Source organism: Rhinichthys klamathensis, unplaced genomic scaffold, assembly GCF_029890125.1.
Source record: "Rhinichthys klamathensis goyatoka isolate OS25496 unplaced genomic scaffold, OSU_Roscu_1.1 h1tg000176l_1, whole genome shotgun sequence".
NCBI lineage: Eukaryota > Metazoa > Chordata > Actinopteri > Cypriniformes > Leuciscidae > Rhinichthys > Rhinichthys klamathensis.
In genome coordinates, this window is record NW_026606705.1 from 9641860 (window position 1) to 9662984 (window position 21125).

At 37.6% G+C, this 21125-nt stretch overlaps 1 protein-coding gene across 3 annotated transcripts in view; it reads right to left on the bottom strand.

The window, feature by feature from the left end:
* The window catches only part of tbc1d22a (TBC1 domain family, member 22a), a 160848-nt gene that overhangs the window by 69026 nt on the left and 70697 nt on the right, over window positions 1-21125 (bottom strand). For all 3 annotated transcript variants that reach the window (XM_056260384.1, XM_056260385.1, XM_056260383.1), the window contains one exon: window positions 13355-13461. In XM_056260384.1, the coding sequence (XP_056116359.1) occupies window positions 13355-13461 (107 nt within the window). The remainder of the gene's footprint in view (window positions 1-13354; window positions 13462-21125) is intronic.

Genomic DNA, 21125 nt, shown 5'->3' on the forward strand with positions numbered 1-21125 from the left:
CTCCCTTTGACACTTCATACAAAGGGACTGATTTCTCCGCTGGGTGAAAACGAATAAAGCCACAGACTGAACAAAAAAGGTGATCTGAAATCAACAGAAGAAGGTGGTGACTTTTTTGTAAATAAGTGAATAACTGTAAATCTGAAGAGATGAAGGCCAGTCCTTTGATAAGAAGTGGTGAAAAGATCTGCTTGATGCAAACAGCAGGCCTGCTGAAAGGATTTGGAGCTGTGATGATGACCCATGATAACCCGAGCACATAATAAGACCTCAGCTTTGTGTTATTCATGGAGAGGAGAGGGCTTTTACACTCTCTCTGTGGCTGCTGGTGCATTTCCATTAGTCTAAGCAGCCCTCTTTTCCTCTCTCAATCGCTCCTGCTTTTCCAGGCAAAGCTGGATCAGAAATAACCCAGCAATGCAGAGTATGAACATCCAGGATCATGAGCTTATCTTCTGAACCTTTCAGCGTCTGCATTCAATGCTTCCCTTGTTCACTCTTTTAAATAAACTATACTCTTCTTTTCTATGTCAGTCATAGAGTCTTAGAAGAAGAGTTCACTGAAAAATGAAAGTTCTGCAATTGTTTTTTTCACCCTTGTGTTGTTTAAAGCCCGTTTCCCCCCTTCCCCTGTGGAATACAAAAGGGCAAACTGAAGACTGTTCACTACATAATTCAAGCTCCAAAATGGATTTCGAAATGACACCATGTAAGTATACTACATGTCCCATGTGCTATATTCAAAGTATTCTGAAGAAATACAATTACTTACAGATTTCAAAACACATTCTTGATTAAACAAATTTGAACTGGTGCCAATTTTCTGTTACAAGACAAGCAAGAACTAATGGCATTTTTGCATTAATGATGTCAAACCTGGTGCATTGCATCAAGGCACTTAGTTTTGATCCGACAAGGGAATATAGATAAGATTTAAGAGCTTTGATAGAGGGAATTTCAGTATGTTTCTCACACTAAGTTATGGCATGGAATCGGACAACGTGAGATAGTAAGCCATACAGACTACGTCTATGGTCCTTTTTGGAGCCTGACAACTGTGCCCACTATGGAAAAGTCCTGAGAAAAGAAAATGGGTTTGGAACGACGTGAAGATGAATGATTGGCAGAATCATCATTTTTTGTGTTGCTTAACGTCTGTTGTCTCTCTTCAGTGAATACCATGGCATAGCCTTTACATTATCTTGATAAACAAAAAGAGACACTTGAGAATGTATTCGCACACTGCGCATCATATTCATGTTATTGTGGCCAGGGGCTGATGGATTTGCCTTTTAAAGATATGGTTCATGAGTTTAGTGCGTTCACATGTGCATGCTTAGAGGAGAGTTAATGAGGGAGGTTATGTGGCAGGCATAATATGAGCGACAGGCTGCACTATCAGACATCTGACTGTGGGGCTCAGTGAGCTGAGACGGAGGCATACGGCTGTCAGTAAAAGAGGGACAGGAGAGAGTGGCAGCCAAGCAGAAAACTCAAGCTTTTCCTGCTGCCACTTCCTCAAGAGTGGCTGATTGAATATAATTGGCATGGGGGCAGGAGAATAACTCAGCCTTCTAAAACAAAAGACCGGCCCCTGCTGCAACCCTCGCAAAAAAAAACACTGATACACACGTGGAATAAAATAATGCTTCTCTTGAACACCTTATCCTACATGTGCTAAAACAAAATTTGAGACAATAGCCCCCTCTTGCTTAAACAACAGTTCAGAATATAGCCTGACTGTGCGTAGGGCCATGCCGGCCCAGGGGGAAACAAGTAAAATTACACGCTGGCCCAGTACTGTGTTCTTCACAGAGAGAGAAAAAGAGTGTGAAAAATAAAAATAAAAAACAGATTGAGGGAAAAGTCTGAGTGTCTCAAGAGTGCTCTTGAGATGGTACTGGTAGCTGTCTGGCTGCTATGTTGTAGCTTCGCTGGTCTCAGCATGCAAGAGTGAAGGACATCTCAAACCCTTTTCTCTGAGAGGCGCCCAGCTGATAAGGATGAAAGAGGGCCGCTTCTGTATTCTCTCTCAACCCATTGGGTCCTCCAGAAAATTCACACTTACAAAAAATAAAACCTAGGACGCATTTCAGGCAAGAGGTCTGACGTGCAGCGTAGACTCCTCAAAGATCATGTGTTGAAGGCTAGAACTTGACTTGGCATACGCATCAAAGATCAAGAATTAATCAATGCTAAATGTGTAAGAGATGGAAGTATAGGCTGGCAGGCAACTGTCTGAGCATGTGTCAATGCAATCTGCAGAGCCGCACTTCCAGTCAATAAACTGTTCCAATGAAGCAGAGGAGCAATTGGACAAATCCAATTGGTAAGGCCTCAGGCCCCATTTACTTTTTTTTGCCACCATTTCATGCAAATATTTATCTGATTATCACAAAATAGCAAGCTCCACGGGCAATTAATTTGTCCTGGCTGTTTAACCACATTCAAGGGAGGGGGGAATAACAGACGAGAGAGATAATAAAATGGACAGATTACCTACAGGCCTACTTTCTGGTAAATACAACTGGGACTGTTTACCTCCAGTCTCTGTGGCTTATGTGAAACATTGAATGCCATTGATTTTAATACAACAAGGGGTCTCCTAATCACGGGAACTGAGACAAAATATAACAACATTTGCTTCTCTTTTGTAAATGAATGATTAACAAGTCCCTTTCTCCATTTAACCAATTTCACACATTCCATTTCCGCATTTGACACCAACCCCCAAGAGCCACAATGTGCAAAATGGTTGCAAATGGTTCCCTTTCTTTTAAGTTGGCATACAGAGAGAAAAAAAGGGAGGTAGAGAAAGGGGGGAAAGCCAGAGAGGGAAAAATAGGCTAAATAAGCAAGAGGTTCATTAATATCACTGAAGGTGCATTTTACTGACAAAGGGTCTCGTGAGGCACCTATTTATTTAGGAAATTAATAAAAGCGAGCATTTGCCCCAGTGCAAATGCCACTTTCTGTCCACAGCAGCAGTTCTGAGCAAGCCCCATTCCCCGACCGCTGTTCCTCTGACCTTGGTTCTAATTGCACGGAAGATCCCCGGGAGAACGTGTTTCCCCCTAATGGTTTATAAACAATTTTAAAGGGGCTCCACTTCTCTACAACCTTAATTAGTTTATGGTCCTCTGGCTCACACCCCTAAACCCCCTCCTATCCCACTGCTGACAGAGGAACCAGTAGGGGGTCTAATAGTGGTGTTTTAACCTTACAGAGCGGGACAATTTACGGACTACTGCACTTGTTTAACTTCTCCCCGGTAAAGTACACATAATAAAGTGAACATTACAGTTATAAACTAGCCAAAAAACATGTAAAGGGGCACACAATTTACAATGTCATGTACACAGTAACATTAACGGAATATTGTATCGTCGAAAAAATGACTTTTAAAAACTGTATAACATTTTAGAGTTATACAATCAATATTGATCGGAGGATGATGAGCAGTGTTTTCTATGATAGAAATGTTCTGGTGAAAAATGCGTTTGTGTCAGGAGAACAAATGCACAACAAACTTTGACTAACTGTAGGACTGACTTAGGAGATAAAGCAGCAGTAATGTCAAGTAAGTAATCATGTTGATTAGAACTTCTCCACTTTGAGAAATATGTGCACTAAGATGTGATTATATTTATTGAATAATTTGGCCAAGAGAATCCACGTAAGAGGATCATGACAAAAGGTTGGTGGCAGATGCTTGAGTCTCAAACGGGGCAAGAAGTGTGAAATGTTTGCAGGGTGGAGACAAAGAAACGTGAATAGAGCACTATGCAGCATCTTATACATTTAACCACTTGGCTACACCAACTGATGTACATGCTAACATTTCTGAAGTTCTCTAATTAAAACAATTTCTGTAGTTCTTCAAGTCAGCATGTGAGACAGCATAAGACTGATTTATATAAAAGAGTCGAAAATAACATATGGTTTTAACATATGGCTGATGCAAGGCAGTTCAGATAATATCTGATGCTTTAGTCTTACAAGTATGATTTTTATATGTGCGAGCAGCAGTACTAAAAAAAAAACAGAAGCAGCTGGAAGCCCTTGGGATTAAAGAGGTGGACGAACAGTGTGGTGCAAGAAGCCTAGTAAAGAGAAGCACTGATCAGAGAAAAAAAAAGGAATGGTAAAGTCAAGCAAGGCATCAGCAGCAGCAACTGTGAAACGGATCACAGCAGAGCTGTTCACATGAGCTCAATAATCTGCCTTCATCACACTCTCAAGCCTGTATATATAAACGCACCTGTCTACCACTCTCAAGTTTTTTCTGTGCCCCCCCCGTCACCTCTTATCTGGCTTATGCCTCTTATTTGGCTTATCTCCATCATGCAATGGGCTTTTCCAGAAAGGAAAACATATTCTTGTCACTTACCTCCACTTTCACTACACATTAAAGGTATTTGTTTGTTATATATTATATTGTATATTCTATAAAACCTTTAATGTCTGATGTTAACTGTAAGTAGTTACTTTGGGCTTGGTATACTGTATTAAGCAATATGCCATGAAAGGAGAAGATCTGTGACCGGACTTCAAATGAATTCTATTTTAATGTGCCAAGATACTACAAACTAGTTATGCTACGGAAGTTCTAGTCTGTTAACTTGGTTGACAAGGAAAAGAGTGCTGATATTTTGTATTACTCAGCTTGCTGTGTGTTTGCTACATATAATTCCATAGTTCACAGTATCAAAGAGTTTTTTCAAACTAGAATGATTTTCGGTAACACTTTATTTTAAGGTGCTTGTAATAAGCAGTAATTAACAGTTAATAAGACACTTATAAGACCTTATAAGATGCATATAAGATGCATATAAGCATTAACTACTTCATATAAGGGTTAATTAAAGGTCCAGGCCCTGAAGAGATCAGGGAAACTACTCCCTCTTGGGAAGGTCAATTTTTAAGGGCCTGGGAGTTTGTGTTACCATTTATGTTTGTTCGGCTGTTCTAAAAGTGCAATGTATTGATACTTGAGAAATTTATTATTTAATTTAATTTATTTATTATCATTAGTTAATGCTTATATGCATCTTATATGCATCTTATAAGGTCTTATAAGTGTCTTATTAACTGTTAATTACTGCTTATTACAAGCACCTTAAAATAAAGTGTTACCTGATTTTCTTTCTTTTGTGGAACACAAAACAAGGTATTTTGGATAAAGGTTCAACTGTTTTTCAACCAGTGTGGTTTTCCAAAACCACACTGGTCCCCATTGACTTTAATTGCATGGACAAAACAGCAGGTTTTTGGTTAGTCAAGCAACATTCTTAGGTTCTTTGTACACAATTCACAATTAAATATAGCTGGGTTTCCATGACCCTTCAAATTGGAAAAGACGGCCAATGGAAATGTCTATTTCGCCAAAACTCCAATATATCGCAAAAAAGTTTTTAATCTCCCATGAGGTGGTTTTTCAGGCAATTCAAAAAAGGAATATTTTGCAAAACTGCAATGGATTTTTTTTTTTTTTTCGTATTTACAGGTCACCTGGCGTACGTAAAAGTCTATCATTCTTTAAAGGCGGTATGTTTGGACAGAAAACGAGACTTTACTCGTCTTATTAAACGAATTACGGGAATACTAGGTTCTAAACAACAAAGAAATGCCACAATTTATCAAGACCTTGAAGCAGATAGGAGGGAGAAACACCCAGAAACACCTCATACAGGGCTGCTCCCAAGAATAAGGGCTTTCCTTGCCATTAATGCTTGGATAACACGCCTACGTCTCCTTCGATTAAAAATAATGGCTAGTGCGGTGGCTGCGATACACATAAACCTACCAACATCCGTTGCCATGATTTTTGGAATGACTTATCGCGTGAGAAAACAATTAGGTTTTAGTTGCATAACATTGCTTAATGGAACTTCTAGAGTCGGCTTAAAAACTGGTTGACTAATATCTGTTTAACTTCTACAAATAAAACTATGGAAAAGTGGTAGTTTTGTGTCACACATAATTGGCATATAAATTATGCCTATAATCACACAGACACTGGACCCAGATCAAGCAATCTGCCCAACACTTTGTACTCTGACATATGGTCTCCAGTGTCAAAGCACGGATGTTGCGCCAGTAATGTGTCAGCAGAGAAATATGGCCAACCTGTGCAAGAACCTCTATGTTCAAGTGAGCATCTGGTAACAGTAAACTGATCTTAGATTTGAGTTGCTGTACAAGAAAGCATATGAGGAGCATGAGTGAGCGGTCACAGCGCCTTATAACAGCTGTCTCTCTGCCAGTGTTTTCCCGTGAGTCCTGCTGTCATCTGTCACACACTGGCTTTAAAGCTGAAGTGTGCCATTTCTGCACCACTAGTGTCACCAAACGGAACTGCTGAAATAAAGATTGCTTTCAAATAGGTTTCTTGAATACTCCTCATCTGTCATTGGTCAGGCAAAAAGACAGTCACCGTCCCAAACTCACACCATTGGTTGAGTATCCAAATACATATGAATTTCATTCCTCCATTGAAGAAAAAACATATTGAAGAATGTTGTGTTTGCTTGCTTGCTTGCTTCATAAGTTCATAATCGCAAAACTTTTAAAAAAAAAGTGGTATTCAACAGTTTTCCCAGTGCGATTTAAATAAATAAACTTTCCAAAAGCTGTTTCTCAGAACAGACAGTATATAACTGGGTTTATCTTTTAAATTTCATTGGCGTAATGTTTCCAAAACATCACTGCGCCCAAAGCTCCACAGTCAGAAGGTCATGTGTCGACTATTAACCTCTACACAACACACTCAACACCCACAGCGTTCACCGTGAGAGGTGAGTAAATTACGTTCTTGCTGACAGGAAGTCTGTCTCCGACAAGCCTCGTCTCCTTCCCTACACCATGACTGACTGGAGTCCAAAGGTCTCCTCCTTCAGTTACTGCTCAATGTGTGTGTTTACACATCAGCTGTCCTCCTAAATGTCCTTACTCTAGGTAATGGAGTGAATTATGGTCTGCTTTAGTCTGGAGATCCAGTCTGGTCTACCTCGTCTTACTAGTGTTAAGGTACGATTCCAACTTGTCGTCCACCATCTTTTCACTATCTCCGACATTTGCATGCGATTGTTGAATTTAACCCCTAGTGCAGGGGTGTCCAATCACTGCCCTGCAAAGTTTAGCTCCAACCCCAATTAAACACACCTAAACCAGTTAATCAAGGTCTTACTAGGCATACTACGAACTTCCAGGCAGGTGTGTTAAGGCAAGCTTGAGCTAAACTCCAGGACCGAGTTTGGACACCCCTGCCCTAGTGTCATTCATTCAGCCTTGTTAGATTTGTTAGCCTCTGCTTATTCACAATGGCATTAATCACTATAACATTATCGTAAAAAAAAACACACAAAAAAAAAACGGCTGAATGAACAATGCAAATTCCCTCTCTGTCAGTAGGTGACGCTTATGGAAAAGCAGAAATATAGTGGTGACCCCGGTTTCTCCTTCACACAGAGCAGTGCTGCTCTTACAAACACAACACATATTACACATTACATGGAGGTAGGATGTCATCAAAACTTTCCTGAAGACAGTCAGCACACTCATATAACTTATGGCTTACAGACTCATTAACAACTCTGAACATTTCACAGGCCGAGCGAGACTGATTTAAACATAACTCGCGGGGCGAAATTGTGAAAAAGTTTTGTGACTGTTTTTGATCACGTACAGCATTTTCCTGACTGCTGCTAATGACAACTGTTTGAATTACGGTCTCAAATTTAAGCAAATGGCATTTAAATGCTGTGGTTTGCGTTTGGATGAGAGCACCGTTTCGAAAAAGAAATGCAGGCTGTGGTGGTCCTTCAGGATGACCATGTTGATTTGCAATACCAGACGAATAGACACAAACTCCCGCAGTCCTGAGGCAGAAGCTGCTTTGTGGTGTCCTAGCCTGAGGGTTGGACATCACAGATAATGGCTTCTGCAGTGAGCTGCCTGCTTTAACACCCATTTCTCATTTCCCCTCTTCAGGGCTGAGAATACAGATGGATTTGCTCCTAATGGATCCACACATGTACACACAGCAACCAGCTCAGCTAGCAAGGGACAAACAACACAGTCATTTTTCCAGGGGCTTAAGGTCTTCCTATTAATAAGTCATAACCCTTCAAGCAAGCATTTAGTTTGACTTTAAAGAGGACAGACTGGAGAGGAGGACAACCACTGGCTCTTAGCTGCATGATCACATACTGTATAACCCTCCCAAATATCCAAACTATGAACTCTGGTACTTTCTGCTGAACAAACCAGCCTTGATCTGGCATATCCTGTTCATGACTCATTATTTTAAAAGGAATGTTCAGAGTTCAATCCAAGTTGAAAAAAAAACTAACTTTTTAAAAGCATGTTGTTTACACATTTATAATAGTTTATGGTGACACAGCCACAAAACTAAAAATAATAAAACACTATCCTCTGGTTTCACAGACAAGGCTTAAGGATAAAATGCATGTTTGAGGAGACTTAACTGAAAGCAACTTGCACTGACATCTCAAAATATGTAAGTGCCATTGTTTTGTCTTAAGATGCACAACATTAATGTTTTTTTTTCTGGTCTAATCCTGGCTTAATCTAAGCCCTCTCTCTGTGAACAAGATACTAGTATGATACAATCACAGATACTATTAAAATCCCCCTGTGGTGAAAATCAAGTTTTTAATGTTGTTTATATGTCTATATGTGGTGTTTTTAATGTGCTTTAAGACAAACCATGTGCAAATTCATAAGTCAACACCATTACTGAGCATTTTCTCTTTAAAACTGCAGTGAACCAAAGACTCCAAAACGCGGTTTGAAATCGCTGGTGTTTCTGACGTCACAAACTACCATGTAACCAATCAGGTCAACGTGCGATCGTCAACGAGTGGATCTCTGAGCTGCTGTGAGTGAGTGGAGGCGGGGCTAATTTGAATATTCATAGAACCACATATACTAAATAAAGCAAGGGTGTAGAGTTACATTCAAGCTATTTTAAGCCATGAAACATTTAAATATGCAATTTTAATGATCAAAGATGAGTTTTAAGGGATGAAATTATTGACACAGGGGGACTTTAAAATAATGTCTGTAGAACCAGAACTTTAACCGCCTAGAACAATAGTCCTAATACTAAAAGTCCAATTTATATACCTTCACAGTTCAAATAAGATGAATTTTTGCACAGAACAATTACTATTAATTATATTTCTACATTTAAAGCCACACCTGCCCTGTATATGGATTAGTGTAAATGCAAATTGTGTGTTTTTACAAACTGAGGAACCATTTTCTGTGGTTATCAGCAGCACAACACAATAGAGTTGTTCATAGAGCTGCATTTAGCTTAAAATATTCTTTTAAAGAAGGTTGACGCATAAACAAAACCCTTTTATAGTTACTCCACAATGTACATCATAAAGCGCCATCTCAAATAATCAAGCATTACAATAGCAATGATATCACTCTCTATTGTCAAACACAGGTGGGAAGTACAATACTTGTAATTAACAACTTTTTTCTACCCTGCGCCTCAAAACGCAAGTGCTCTCCTGAGACCCGAACACAATCACGCATGGCTGAGACTATAAAATCACGCTAAACCTACACTTCCGAGTTAACAACCGCTCGAAAACACCGACACGCACACGCAGAGAGCAAGGCGCTGCATGCAGACGCTAAAAACTTGCGAGCAAGTGTTCAGAGCTATCAGCAGCCATGGTGTGAAGGTGTAAGGAAAACAAAGGGTGGAGAAAAATCATTAGCACCTAAGAGAATCTGCTTTGTACACACAAATTACCACAGTAATTAGAGACAAAATACCACAAAAGCTTTGGAGGGCCTGGAGAGCATTTCAATCTAATACCAGTGAGGAGGGTTGATTCGCTGCATACAAATGCTCTTTATGTGTGAAGAGACAATTGTCTAAACCCAGTGCGCGTGAGAGTACATTTCTGTCTGTACTCACTTCAAACGCATCGCTGTAATTGGCTGTTTTTTTAACTGCGGGCACTTTTGTGTCCCAAGGGTTGAATTTGATGAAAATTAGTAGAATTCCTTTTTTTTTTCGTTTCTTAAATGGTCACATTAAGACCTAGTAAGAACATATATAACTGTTTTTTTTTTTTGTGCTATTTTCCGAGAATCTCGCCTTCAATTTTCAAAATTGAATGTTTATAACAATGTATTAATAAAAAAAAAGAGTGAGCTAATCAAAGCATTCCAATATTAATTCAGTGAAAACACTTTGTATATAAGTTTATAACAGTGTAAATGAAGAGCAAGACAAGAAAATGACGGTAAAATCAAGGTAAATATCACTTGTGAACGGAAATTATGCACGACTTCCAAATAGGTGTAATTCAATAATTCAGAAAGTGTTCATATTTATCTTTGTAATTTTGCCTTGCTGCCCATTGCTTACGTAAAGGCGCGGAAAACGCTCGGCAAAGTTCCTTTTCATTCTTCTTTTCAACTTCGAAAAAACTAACTGTAACCGTGGTACGGAGGCATAAATGTGGGATATCCATATCGAATTTTATTATATTATTAATGTAGACATGTTGGCCTTTTAACCTGTTAACCGTCACCAGTGCGTGGGCGCTCTGAAGCGTTTTTTTTTTAAATAGTTCAAAGTTACTATCATATTTAATGTGATTAACTTGACAAACTATACATCATTAAAACGATATAAGACTCAAGTTTCAGTATTTGACCACTATTGTATTCTGTGAAACTTATAGTGACAGTTATGTCTTAATTTGTGTCAGGAGTTATGAAATAAAAAAATGAGTCGTTACCTTTAATATGAATTATGAGCGTCAGCTGCTCTCATTCAGAAAAAAACTCCCGTGCGATCGTCATGACAGCGATTCACAAAACAACGTCCCTCAGGTCTTTTAGCTCAAACATGTGCAGATTTGGAGAAATATTGATAGATTCTCATAGGTTTACATCAGACTTCTATAGACAGGAATAATATTTATTGAATTTATACCCAAATGCGTCGATGTAATCATTTTGAGCGCTGTATACTCTGATTTACTGTGTTATCCATTCATACTGAAGTCTGGGGCGCTGTTGCACAGTAAAGTCCATATATGGATCACATGAAGAAGAGCCATAATCATGTGACATTCAGGAAGTCGTGATTCATAAACAAAGCTATCCGAGATCGCTGTAAAGTGCAGATAAAGATGTTTTGAAGACAATAAACATGATTGCAATGATATTTGATTTACCTGTGTTCTTCGAGTCATGTCAGGTATTTTCATAATAATAGATTATATGTATAATGTAATGCTAATCGAGATAGACTTTCAAATTCAAATTGTGCAGAATACAATAAAATAATATATTTTATATCTGATTTTTTTATCTGAAGCCAAATCAGATTACAGAAAGTTATTTAAAACACTCGACTTGCGCTATAAAGTAAGTTGGAGCACAAACATAGTTTTATTCTCATAAATTGTCGTGTATTGAGGGTGTGCTAAGCTAACATGCTAGCTAGTACTGAGCACCTGCTACCTAACTTCGATGTAATTTTTATGATTTTTTTTCTAAATAAGAATGCTTACTGAAATGTTTCGTTTTTCAAAAAGGGCATTTGATACAGTTTCACTGTGAAGTGAGAACTTTTATAAAATAAATGAGGGATTGAAACAGTGTGAATTGCTATAGTCGTTAGTGATTATAATGCAGACAAAAGAAAAGCATATTTAGAGCAATAAACAGGCTGGAGAGGTGTGAATATGTGCAGGGGAGCCTGAGACTGAATGGGACTCGTTTTTGCATCACAAAACAATAGAGGCAATAGACTGAATAGATGCTTATAAGATGACAATAAACACCAGTCTAATCAAAATAAAGTCATATGACATGATCTTGAAAAACATTGAACTAAATACAGAGTTTTAGACTTATCATCTTCAGATTTTAAATATAACATGGTTAGACATGTGGCTTTAGCTGCAGTGCATTTCTAGATTGCTACAATGCCAACTTCAATTTTATTTTCATGAAGATGTTTCATAAAAATAAATGTATAATAACTTTACAAAACTTTGAAGCTATTTATAACTATTTTTTTTCATTATGACAATAATTAATTCTACATTTACAATAAACTTCCAGGTGTCAGCTTTCAAATGAGATCTTACTTGTGCTTTTAGTACAAAGGGTTCATGAACTGTATCTGTTTCAGTTTGGGAATGCCATATCTGGGGATTTTTCAAAAATGAGCTTGAAGCTTAACAGGTTAAATGTATAAAAGAAGTAATGCAATATAGGCCATATTAAAGGAATTTGCAATTTTTGAAACAGCAATTTGGATCCCCATTGAAGTCCACTATGAGGAGAACAATCCTGGAATGTTTTCCTCAAAAACCTTAATTTCTTTTCGACTGAAGAAAGAAAGACATGAACATCTTGGATGACGTGGGGATGAGTAAATTATCAGGAAATTTTCATATCCACAATAGGTGTGTCCACAACATCGAACCTGGCCCCCTTTAAAAAAAAGTTTGGACACCCCTGCCTCATAACTGTGCCTACAAATGCGGCTTGCAAGTTTTTTGAACAAAGCAAATCAAAATAAAAAAATAATAATTCTGAATTGGCCTTAGCAAGACAAACAAGTATGAAATTGTATTCCAAATGAAATTTTCTAATAACAGTTTGCATAAACAGAGGAAAAACAACAAAATAATCTTCCCCTCCTGCTGTCTGACACAGTTAGCGGGCAAATGAAATTAACCAGTTAAGTGAAAAAAATGTGTTTTAAGTGAGTTTAATTTCTAAGTCCACAAGGCCAAAAGGGTCAATAGTTGCAGAAACACCCAATTACAGAGTCTTTCATCAAACAAGGAGAGAAAAAAAACAAAAGGCACAGACCTAGCCGCACGGGAATCTTTAGCTGTCTTCCTGTGGAAATATGGCTATGAGGATCGCAACCACCTACCTTCATACCGCAAAGTGAGTCTCTGCTGCGTAAACAACACGGGTGTTTTATGGCCTTAAATCAATTAGGGACGAGGCAGGCAAGACAAAGTGAATGTGGGGCGGGGGAGAGGGGGGTCGCTTTGCTTTCCCATGACAATCCAGGCCCTTTGGATAAGGAGGTTACGTCCTGTGGTTGCAGAGTGAGAATATTCATCATGGATTTTATTCCTGGACAGGGCCGAGCGAGGAAAGGCAAGGAGAGGAAAAGGAACGGGGCGCCTACACGCAGGGGAATCTCGCCGCGACACATTCGTCTCTTTCCCAGCGGTGCTCTACTCTCTCTCTCATACACACACACACACACACAGAGTGAATGTATCAGGCCCGACCGCTGGCAGATAGGGAATCAATTTACCTGAATCCCGTCCAGGAGCTTGCTCATGCACCAGAAGCTGTCAGCCTCGATGTTCCGCAACACCTCTTCCTGTAAGCTGGAAACATTGAAATTTTCCACCTCTTCCTCTGCAAAGAGCCAAAAGACAAAAGAAAATAAGAAAGAGACAGAGACAAAGAATACAAGTGAAAGACAAAGAGAGGGGAAAACAAAATGGAAAGAGAGAAGATGAACCCTCAAAATGGAAATCTTCAAATGTGAGATACAGTAGAATTGGAGGGCATATACACGGAAAGCATTTTTCTCTATTAAAACAGCTTGACACACACACGCACAGCAGTTGCTCTAAGAGTTGTAACACAGAAATGTCCTTTAGGATAACTGAACATTGCCAAATTTGTTTGACCATTGCCAAGTGTATTTGCACTGATGTTGGTAATCCGCATTGCCAAACAATTTAAAGCGATCAGTATTAGATGCAGAAATAAACAGCAAAGTGTCCTAGAAAAGCCTTAATCTGCACAGACCATTTTTTATAGGATGCTACACAAGACCATGTGCTGGATTATATGCAATTTAAGCATTTTGTTTAGACAATTTAGACAAAAATGTTTGTTTAGACATTTTGTTTATTATTAGACAATAAAGAAGAAATCTAGTTAAAAGTAATTAAAAGAGGAAATAAATTAATATTCAAATAATCAGTCAATCCCGCACAACAAATATACACAAATTGAAATAATAAAATGGCACAAACAAATCATTCAAGAGAGGTTTGTATACAAGAGTGTATTCTTGCTCATGTTGACTTAACGGTTTTGAATAGGTCACAAATGTGGACCTCATTTTACAAGCCTCTCGTCCTGATTGTGTCCTTACTTGCAAATACAATTGTACGTAAGAACAAATACTAAATAAACATTTGCATAGATATTTTAAATTATTATTATAACATATTAAACATAAGTTTTGCGTGCCCATTTTGCTCTCTCTCTCACACACACACAATTTTTCCATTTTCATTTAAAGTTTTAATCATTACGTTTTTTAAATTTTTTTATTCATTTTCAAACTTTTTTAAATACGTCTAGTTCTTACTAATTTTCCGTTTATTTTTTTTAGTTAATTTAGTACTTTAAGTTAAATAAAGAAAATGAGAAATGATTCCTTGGCAACTAGCTGGTATTTACTTACATTTTATGTAATTTTTTTTATGATTTCAGTTTTAGTAAGCGACAATAGCACTGGCACTTTTAAAAGAAAGAACACTCCCATTTAAATTTGACATCCTAAACCTCGCATGTTTCCACATTTTAATATGGCATTATGATGAAGCAAATTGTGAACAGGTTAATCATTTCCCATACCAAACACACACATCCGTTTCTTCACTGAACGTCATAATCATTTTCCCGGGGCAAAAGCCACTATAACAATAGATTTATTTAGTAACCACTGCGAATGAGTCGAACAGCGTCTCTGACAGGCAAGTCACAGGTTGAGGAAGGATATCATAGAACTACACACACACACTGCTGCTCGGTCTCCTTGGCAACATGAGTCTAACCTTAAAGAGTGCTGCGAGCTCTGGCTGACAGGACCAGTGGGGCTGCTGGGAATATTCGCAGCGCTGCAGTTTAGCAAACGGGCATCAAGCTTCCAGGCCGCCCACTGCATTAGTACAGTGGAAAAAATGCCACTGGTCATCTACGCTCATCCTAGACGCTCATCGCCGTCTGCTGTCAGACAGGTCACAGCGGAGGGGAAGCCAAGATGGAGTACGACTCCCGAGATACGGCGAGAAAATGTAAGAATCTGTAGAGTTTAGGCCCGAATGACCTCCAAATGGAAGACAGACTCATTGTGCTTTCACAAAACGGCCTTCCGCTCAGGAATGAAAGTACTCACGAGGCATCTGAGTGTGTGTGTGGGGCTGTAATAAGGCAGTGTTAATCTCTCTAGTTGTGAGAGTCCCTTAACAGCACGTTCACTCATCACAAAACAAGGACACACAAAGAGGTGCTGATCAGATGAACGCATAAAACAAGACAACAGCGCCTCCTGTGGGCAACTGGGGAGTTGCAAGTAAATGATGTGTTTGTGGTATTAGCAGCAGTCTTGTATGCAGTGGCCTCAAAAAGTTCAAAATGTCAATGTCATTGCAGTAAATCACAATATTAACCCTGTAAAGCCTAATATTGTAATGTAAAGCCATGGGATTTGTATAACAATAGGCCTAAAGCAGAATACTTGCTAAAATGCTTATAAATATCAGTTGGCACTCTATATCTCCTAATAATATGTCCTAGTAAAATTCTATTTAATTGATTAGTTTTATGATCAAAGCTCTGTAGTTTTTATTTATTCTAACAATGTATATCGTTTTATGATCAAAGCTCTGTAGTTTTTATTTATTCTAAAAAATGTATATATATAATGTATGTATGGATAATAAAGTAAACCTTCAGTCCAGTAAATGTTCATATTGAAATATTAATAGCGATACAAAAGTTATTATGTTTACTTTATACAAAAAATGATTTCACAGCAAAAAGACAAATGTATCATTACCTGAAGGGGATCATTTTTGAAATTATAAACGCCTTTCTATTTGCTACAAAAAAAAAGAATGATCTATTAATCAAAGGACAGAAGACATTTAGTAGATTGATTTAGCTAAATTGTGATCATGTTGATGATTTAGAGGACTTTTCAAAAAATTGCATATCAAATATTACACAGTAGGCTTTAGGGTTATAAAATAATACATTTTAAAGCTGCTGCAGAATATATGTGTGTGTACTGTGTATAATTATTTTGTATATTAATACACACATACATTTGTACACATACACAACAGAAAAATTTGTTTTTTTATATATACAATATTATATATATATATATATATATATATATATATATACATATAAATAAAAAATATTATATTTATATATATATATATATACACTCACCGGCCACTTTATTAGGTACACCTGTCCAACTGCTCGTTAACACTTAATTTCTAAGCAGCCAATCACATGGCGGCAACTCAGTGCATTTAGGCATGTAGACATGGTCAAGACAATCTCCTGCAGTTCAAACCGAGCATCAGTATGGGGAAGAAAGGTGATTTGAGTGACTTTGAACGTGGCATGATTGTTGGTGCCAGAAGGGCTGGTCTGAGTATTTCAGAAACTGCTAATCTACTGGGATTTTCACGCACAACCATCTCTAGGGTTTACAGAGAATGGTCCGAAAAAGAAAAAACATCCAGTGAGCGGCAGTTCTGTGGGCGGAAATGCCTTGTTGATGCCAGAGGTCAGAGGAGAATGGCCAGACTGGTTCGAGCTGATAGAAGGGCAACAGTGACTGAAATAACCACTCGTTACAACCGAGGTATGCAGCAAAGCATTTCTGAAGCCACAACACGCACAACCTTGAGGCGGATGGGCTACAACAGCAGAAGACTCCACCGGGTACCACTCATCTCCACTACAAATAGGAAAAAGAGGCTACAATTTGCAAGAGCTCACCAAAATTGAACAGTTGAAGACTGGAAAAATGTTGCCTGGTCTGATGAGTCTCGATTTCTGTTGAGACATTCAGATGTTAGAGTCAGAATTTGGCGTAAACAGAATGAGAACATGGAACCATCATGCCTTGTTACCACTGTGCAGGCTGGTGGTGGTGGTGTAATGGTGTGGGGGATGTTTTCCTGGCACACTTTAGGCCCCTTAGTGCCAATTGGGCATCGTTTAAATGCCACGGCCTACCTGAGCATTGTTTCTGACCATGTCCATCCCTTTATGGCCACCATGTACCCATCCTCTGATGGCTACTTCCACCATGTCACAAAGCTCTAATCATTTCAAATTGGTTTCTTGAACATGACAATGAGTTCACTGTACTAAAATGGCCTCCACAGTCAATAGATCTCAACCCAATAGAGCATCTTTGGGATGTGGTGGAACGGGAGATTCGCATCATGGATGTGCAGCCGACAAATCTGCGGCAACTGTGTGATGCCATCATGTCAATATGGACCAAACTCCCTGAGGAATGCTTCCAGCACCTTGTTGAATCTATGCCACGAAGAATTGAGGCAGTTCTGAAGGCAAAAGGGGGTCCAACCCGTTACTAGCATGGGGTACCTAATAAAGTGGCCGGTGAGTGTATATATATATATATATATATATATATATATATATATATATATATATGGGCCATTCCACCGAATGGGTGACATTTGCTTGTTGTAATTCTTCAAAATTAAACTTTATTTTTTATCTTTTTCTTGGTCAATCTCAGGCAACTTTATTTATTTTTTTACAAGGTTTAAGCAGAAGATGGGCGCATGTTTTCTCAATCCTGTTACCGAAAACCATGTGCCATTTAAAAAGCAAGTTTAAAAGCATGTCAAATAATTCCTTTGTTTTCCCCACAAGAAAGTGTTTATTTTAAAGAAATTGTTGGTTATATGTTCCAAAAATTGATATTTGTGAAAATAAAATCACTATTAAGGCAAGGTGTATTTTAATTAAAAACACAAAGCCATTTTTTTCATTTTAAAGAAGACCTAAGCCTCAAGTTTATATATTTTTAAAACAATTTAATTTATTAAATGATTGTATAAATGATGGGCCAAACAAAACTGATAAAAACAGTGATTTAATTTAATTTTTTTAGAAAAATGAAAAAAAAAATAGTAACAGGACTGAAAGTAACAGGATTGAGTTTTCAAGCAAAAAGTTATCAAATACATGGCATATGGCCACATAGTACATGCTAATAGCACGAGGACACTGAGCCATTTCTAGTGCCTTACCAAAAGTTAATATTTTTAAAATAAACAAATAAAATCTAAGAAAAAGTTTAGGTAACAGGACAGTATGTTGAGATTGACCTTCTCAGTCGTAGTTACAATTTCATCAAATATACAGAAATTAAAATGAGAAGACTAACTTATGGTCTTCCCATTGCCTTCAGAAGATCCAGATGATGCAACTTACTGTTGAAAATGTGTCTTGTGGAATATTCCCAGTTTTTCAGAGGGGGTAATGTGTTAGGGTAGCAGGACTGAGTGAAAACCCGGGGACATGACTAAAATGTGTATTTTATCTAAAATATTAGATCAAATGTCTTTTTCTTTTTTCATTTTAAAGCAGATTGGATATAAAGTCACACAACAATGCAAAAAAATTCAGATTTCTGAAGGATTTGAATCATTATATTTCATTGTAAAGTTTAGAGATGGAGAGTGGGGACATGCAGAAAATGCAATTTTTTAGTGTTCTATGTAGTTTTTTATCTAAGTTTTTAATTCTACATTTTAAATTTGTAGTTAGCTTAATGTGCAGGACATTTTGCTTAATAATAAAATGTATTTTAGAGTTAATTTTCATGCAATTTTATACATATAATGTCCTGGGGACAGAAATGTCACCCTTTCGGTGGAATGGCTCACATATATCAAACACTTTATATATATATATATATATAGTAAAACACTTTATATATATATATATATATATATATAGTATATACATGCAAATATTTCCTTAAACCTTTATTTTGGACGCGATTAATCGTTGCCCCGCACTACTAAATTTATATAATAAGTGAGTACATCATAAATCCATTTTCCAAACCATGTGTTTGTCTAATCCTGAATCACTACGGTAAAGCTATAATAAGTCTTTATGTTGGGACTATTTTAAGCTGGTATGGGTCGTACCCCATGTTCCCTCTAAGCTGCGCGCGTGTGCGGCCGCGCACTTCTGAAGCGGCGGCCGCGCAGAAAAGAATAAAATACCACGCAGAGGACTGACGCGAAATGTGTGGGGAAATCCATTTGATTGTAGTTTAAGTAATAAATAATTGCAGCGCTCTGGTCAACCGCTATAGAGTGAAAACTGGTGAATGCATTTTACAGGTTTCATAGAAAGAGAACGATGTGAGCGCGAGTGATTGGCAGTGAGTCGTGTGTGCGGACCAAATAGCTCAACACGAGAGGCAACGAGAAACGCAAAGACGTGAAATAAAATCACATCATAATGTTTTAACGAAGAGTGGCTTGATTAAAGTGGTGGAAATAACGGTTGATGGACACAGAACGGTAACAATTACACACCACGTCCAAATTCAAAATACATCATTAGTTTAAATAGATGTTTGTGTGTGTGTGTGTGTGTGTGTGTGGGGGGGGGGGGGGGGGGGGGGGGTTCAGGGATGGTTAGATTATGAAAGTGTTCACATTCACTTTTCTTTTGAAAATATTTAGCTATTAGATCTTTTTAAATGCTTCAGTTTGTTTTCATATTATAATAATATAATATGTAAACAAATTGAAGCATTTAAACTATATTATATCACTTCAAATACTTCAATTCATTTTTTTAATTTATTTTATTATATTAGGCCTATTTTTTATTATATTATTAGCCTAAATAAAGAATCTCACAAGGGTATTGTTTAGGGCTCCTTGCCATTAAAAAGTTTGAAACACCCTGCTAAAGAAAATATTGGAAATTCATAAGCAATAAACAATCATTTAACTTTGATGGTTTAATGCATCCTGTACACAATTAATTGACTGTACAAAAACACTTTATGGTTTTCCTAAACCATCTCAGTGTAACAGCTCACTTTTCTTTCATACTATATTGTATTATTGTAAAGAATTGAACTGTCCTGCAGAAGATTTTGTATATTATTTTTCATAGGATTTCTTGGTAAAGACTGTACAGCACTGTAAAAAAATAATAATAATCAGGTAACCTAAAATGTGCTTCATTTATTGACTTCTTAATTTGTTAAGAAGCTTGTTTTTCGAAAATATGATTTAATACCAATAAGTTACATCAAGGGTCAAATAAAATAGAAATGGCACATTCAAGTTAAAAGTTACAACTGAATGTTGAAACCATTGTGTTTCTACGTGCTGTACAGGTCAGGTATACAGAATATTTTTGCTCAGGTGGCGAAAAATGTCCGCTCAATAGAAAAAAGTTTTGCTCAGCAAGAAAACAAATTAGAGGGAACATTGGTCGTACCACTGCGGAATAGCCCAGTATCTGCGTGACTCGTCATAGACATTCTGCAAGACGCATGCAGTTCAGTTCATTAACCGCTAGAGCGCCAAAACTTACGGACTGCAGCTTTAAATCAAGTGTTAAGGTCCTTGCACACCGAGTCCGAAATTTTCGCATGCGTTTTTCCTCAGAATCGAACTCGATCCAAAAAAAAATGTATGCCGGACCAAAGTTTCAGACCTTTTGTGGTCAATAAAATGTTTTCATAAAAAGGCATTTAAAATAGGTTTTACAAAATAAAAAAACAATAGACAATGTTAAAAGAGGACATTACTTATTTGGACAATTTCTGTTTGTTATGGACCATGTCGATAGTTAATGTGATAAAATACATCGGTTTACACTCTTAAAAACCATTGCAAAAATGAGTCGAATATCAACTGATCTGCATACAACTGATCCTAGATCTTTACTACTTACTTTCCTAGAAACACCATCCTTATGTTCACAATACACAGTCGCACATCTTTTTGGTTCTTATTTATTTCCACGTTTTCCAGAGGTGACTCGATGAAGTATGACACTGTTAAATGAACTGAAAAGCATTACTGAAGTGAGAATAAGAAGGTTCACACACATACATGTACGCATAAACACAAATCCGCAGAAACAGAAGGCGCACGACTCCGTGACCACAGTACCACCGTGTGAAGTCACCGTCGCACCATCTGTCTGGACGCATTGCGAAGGAAAAGAGCAGA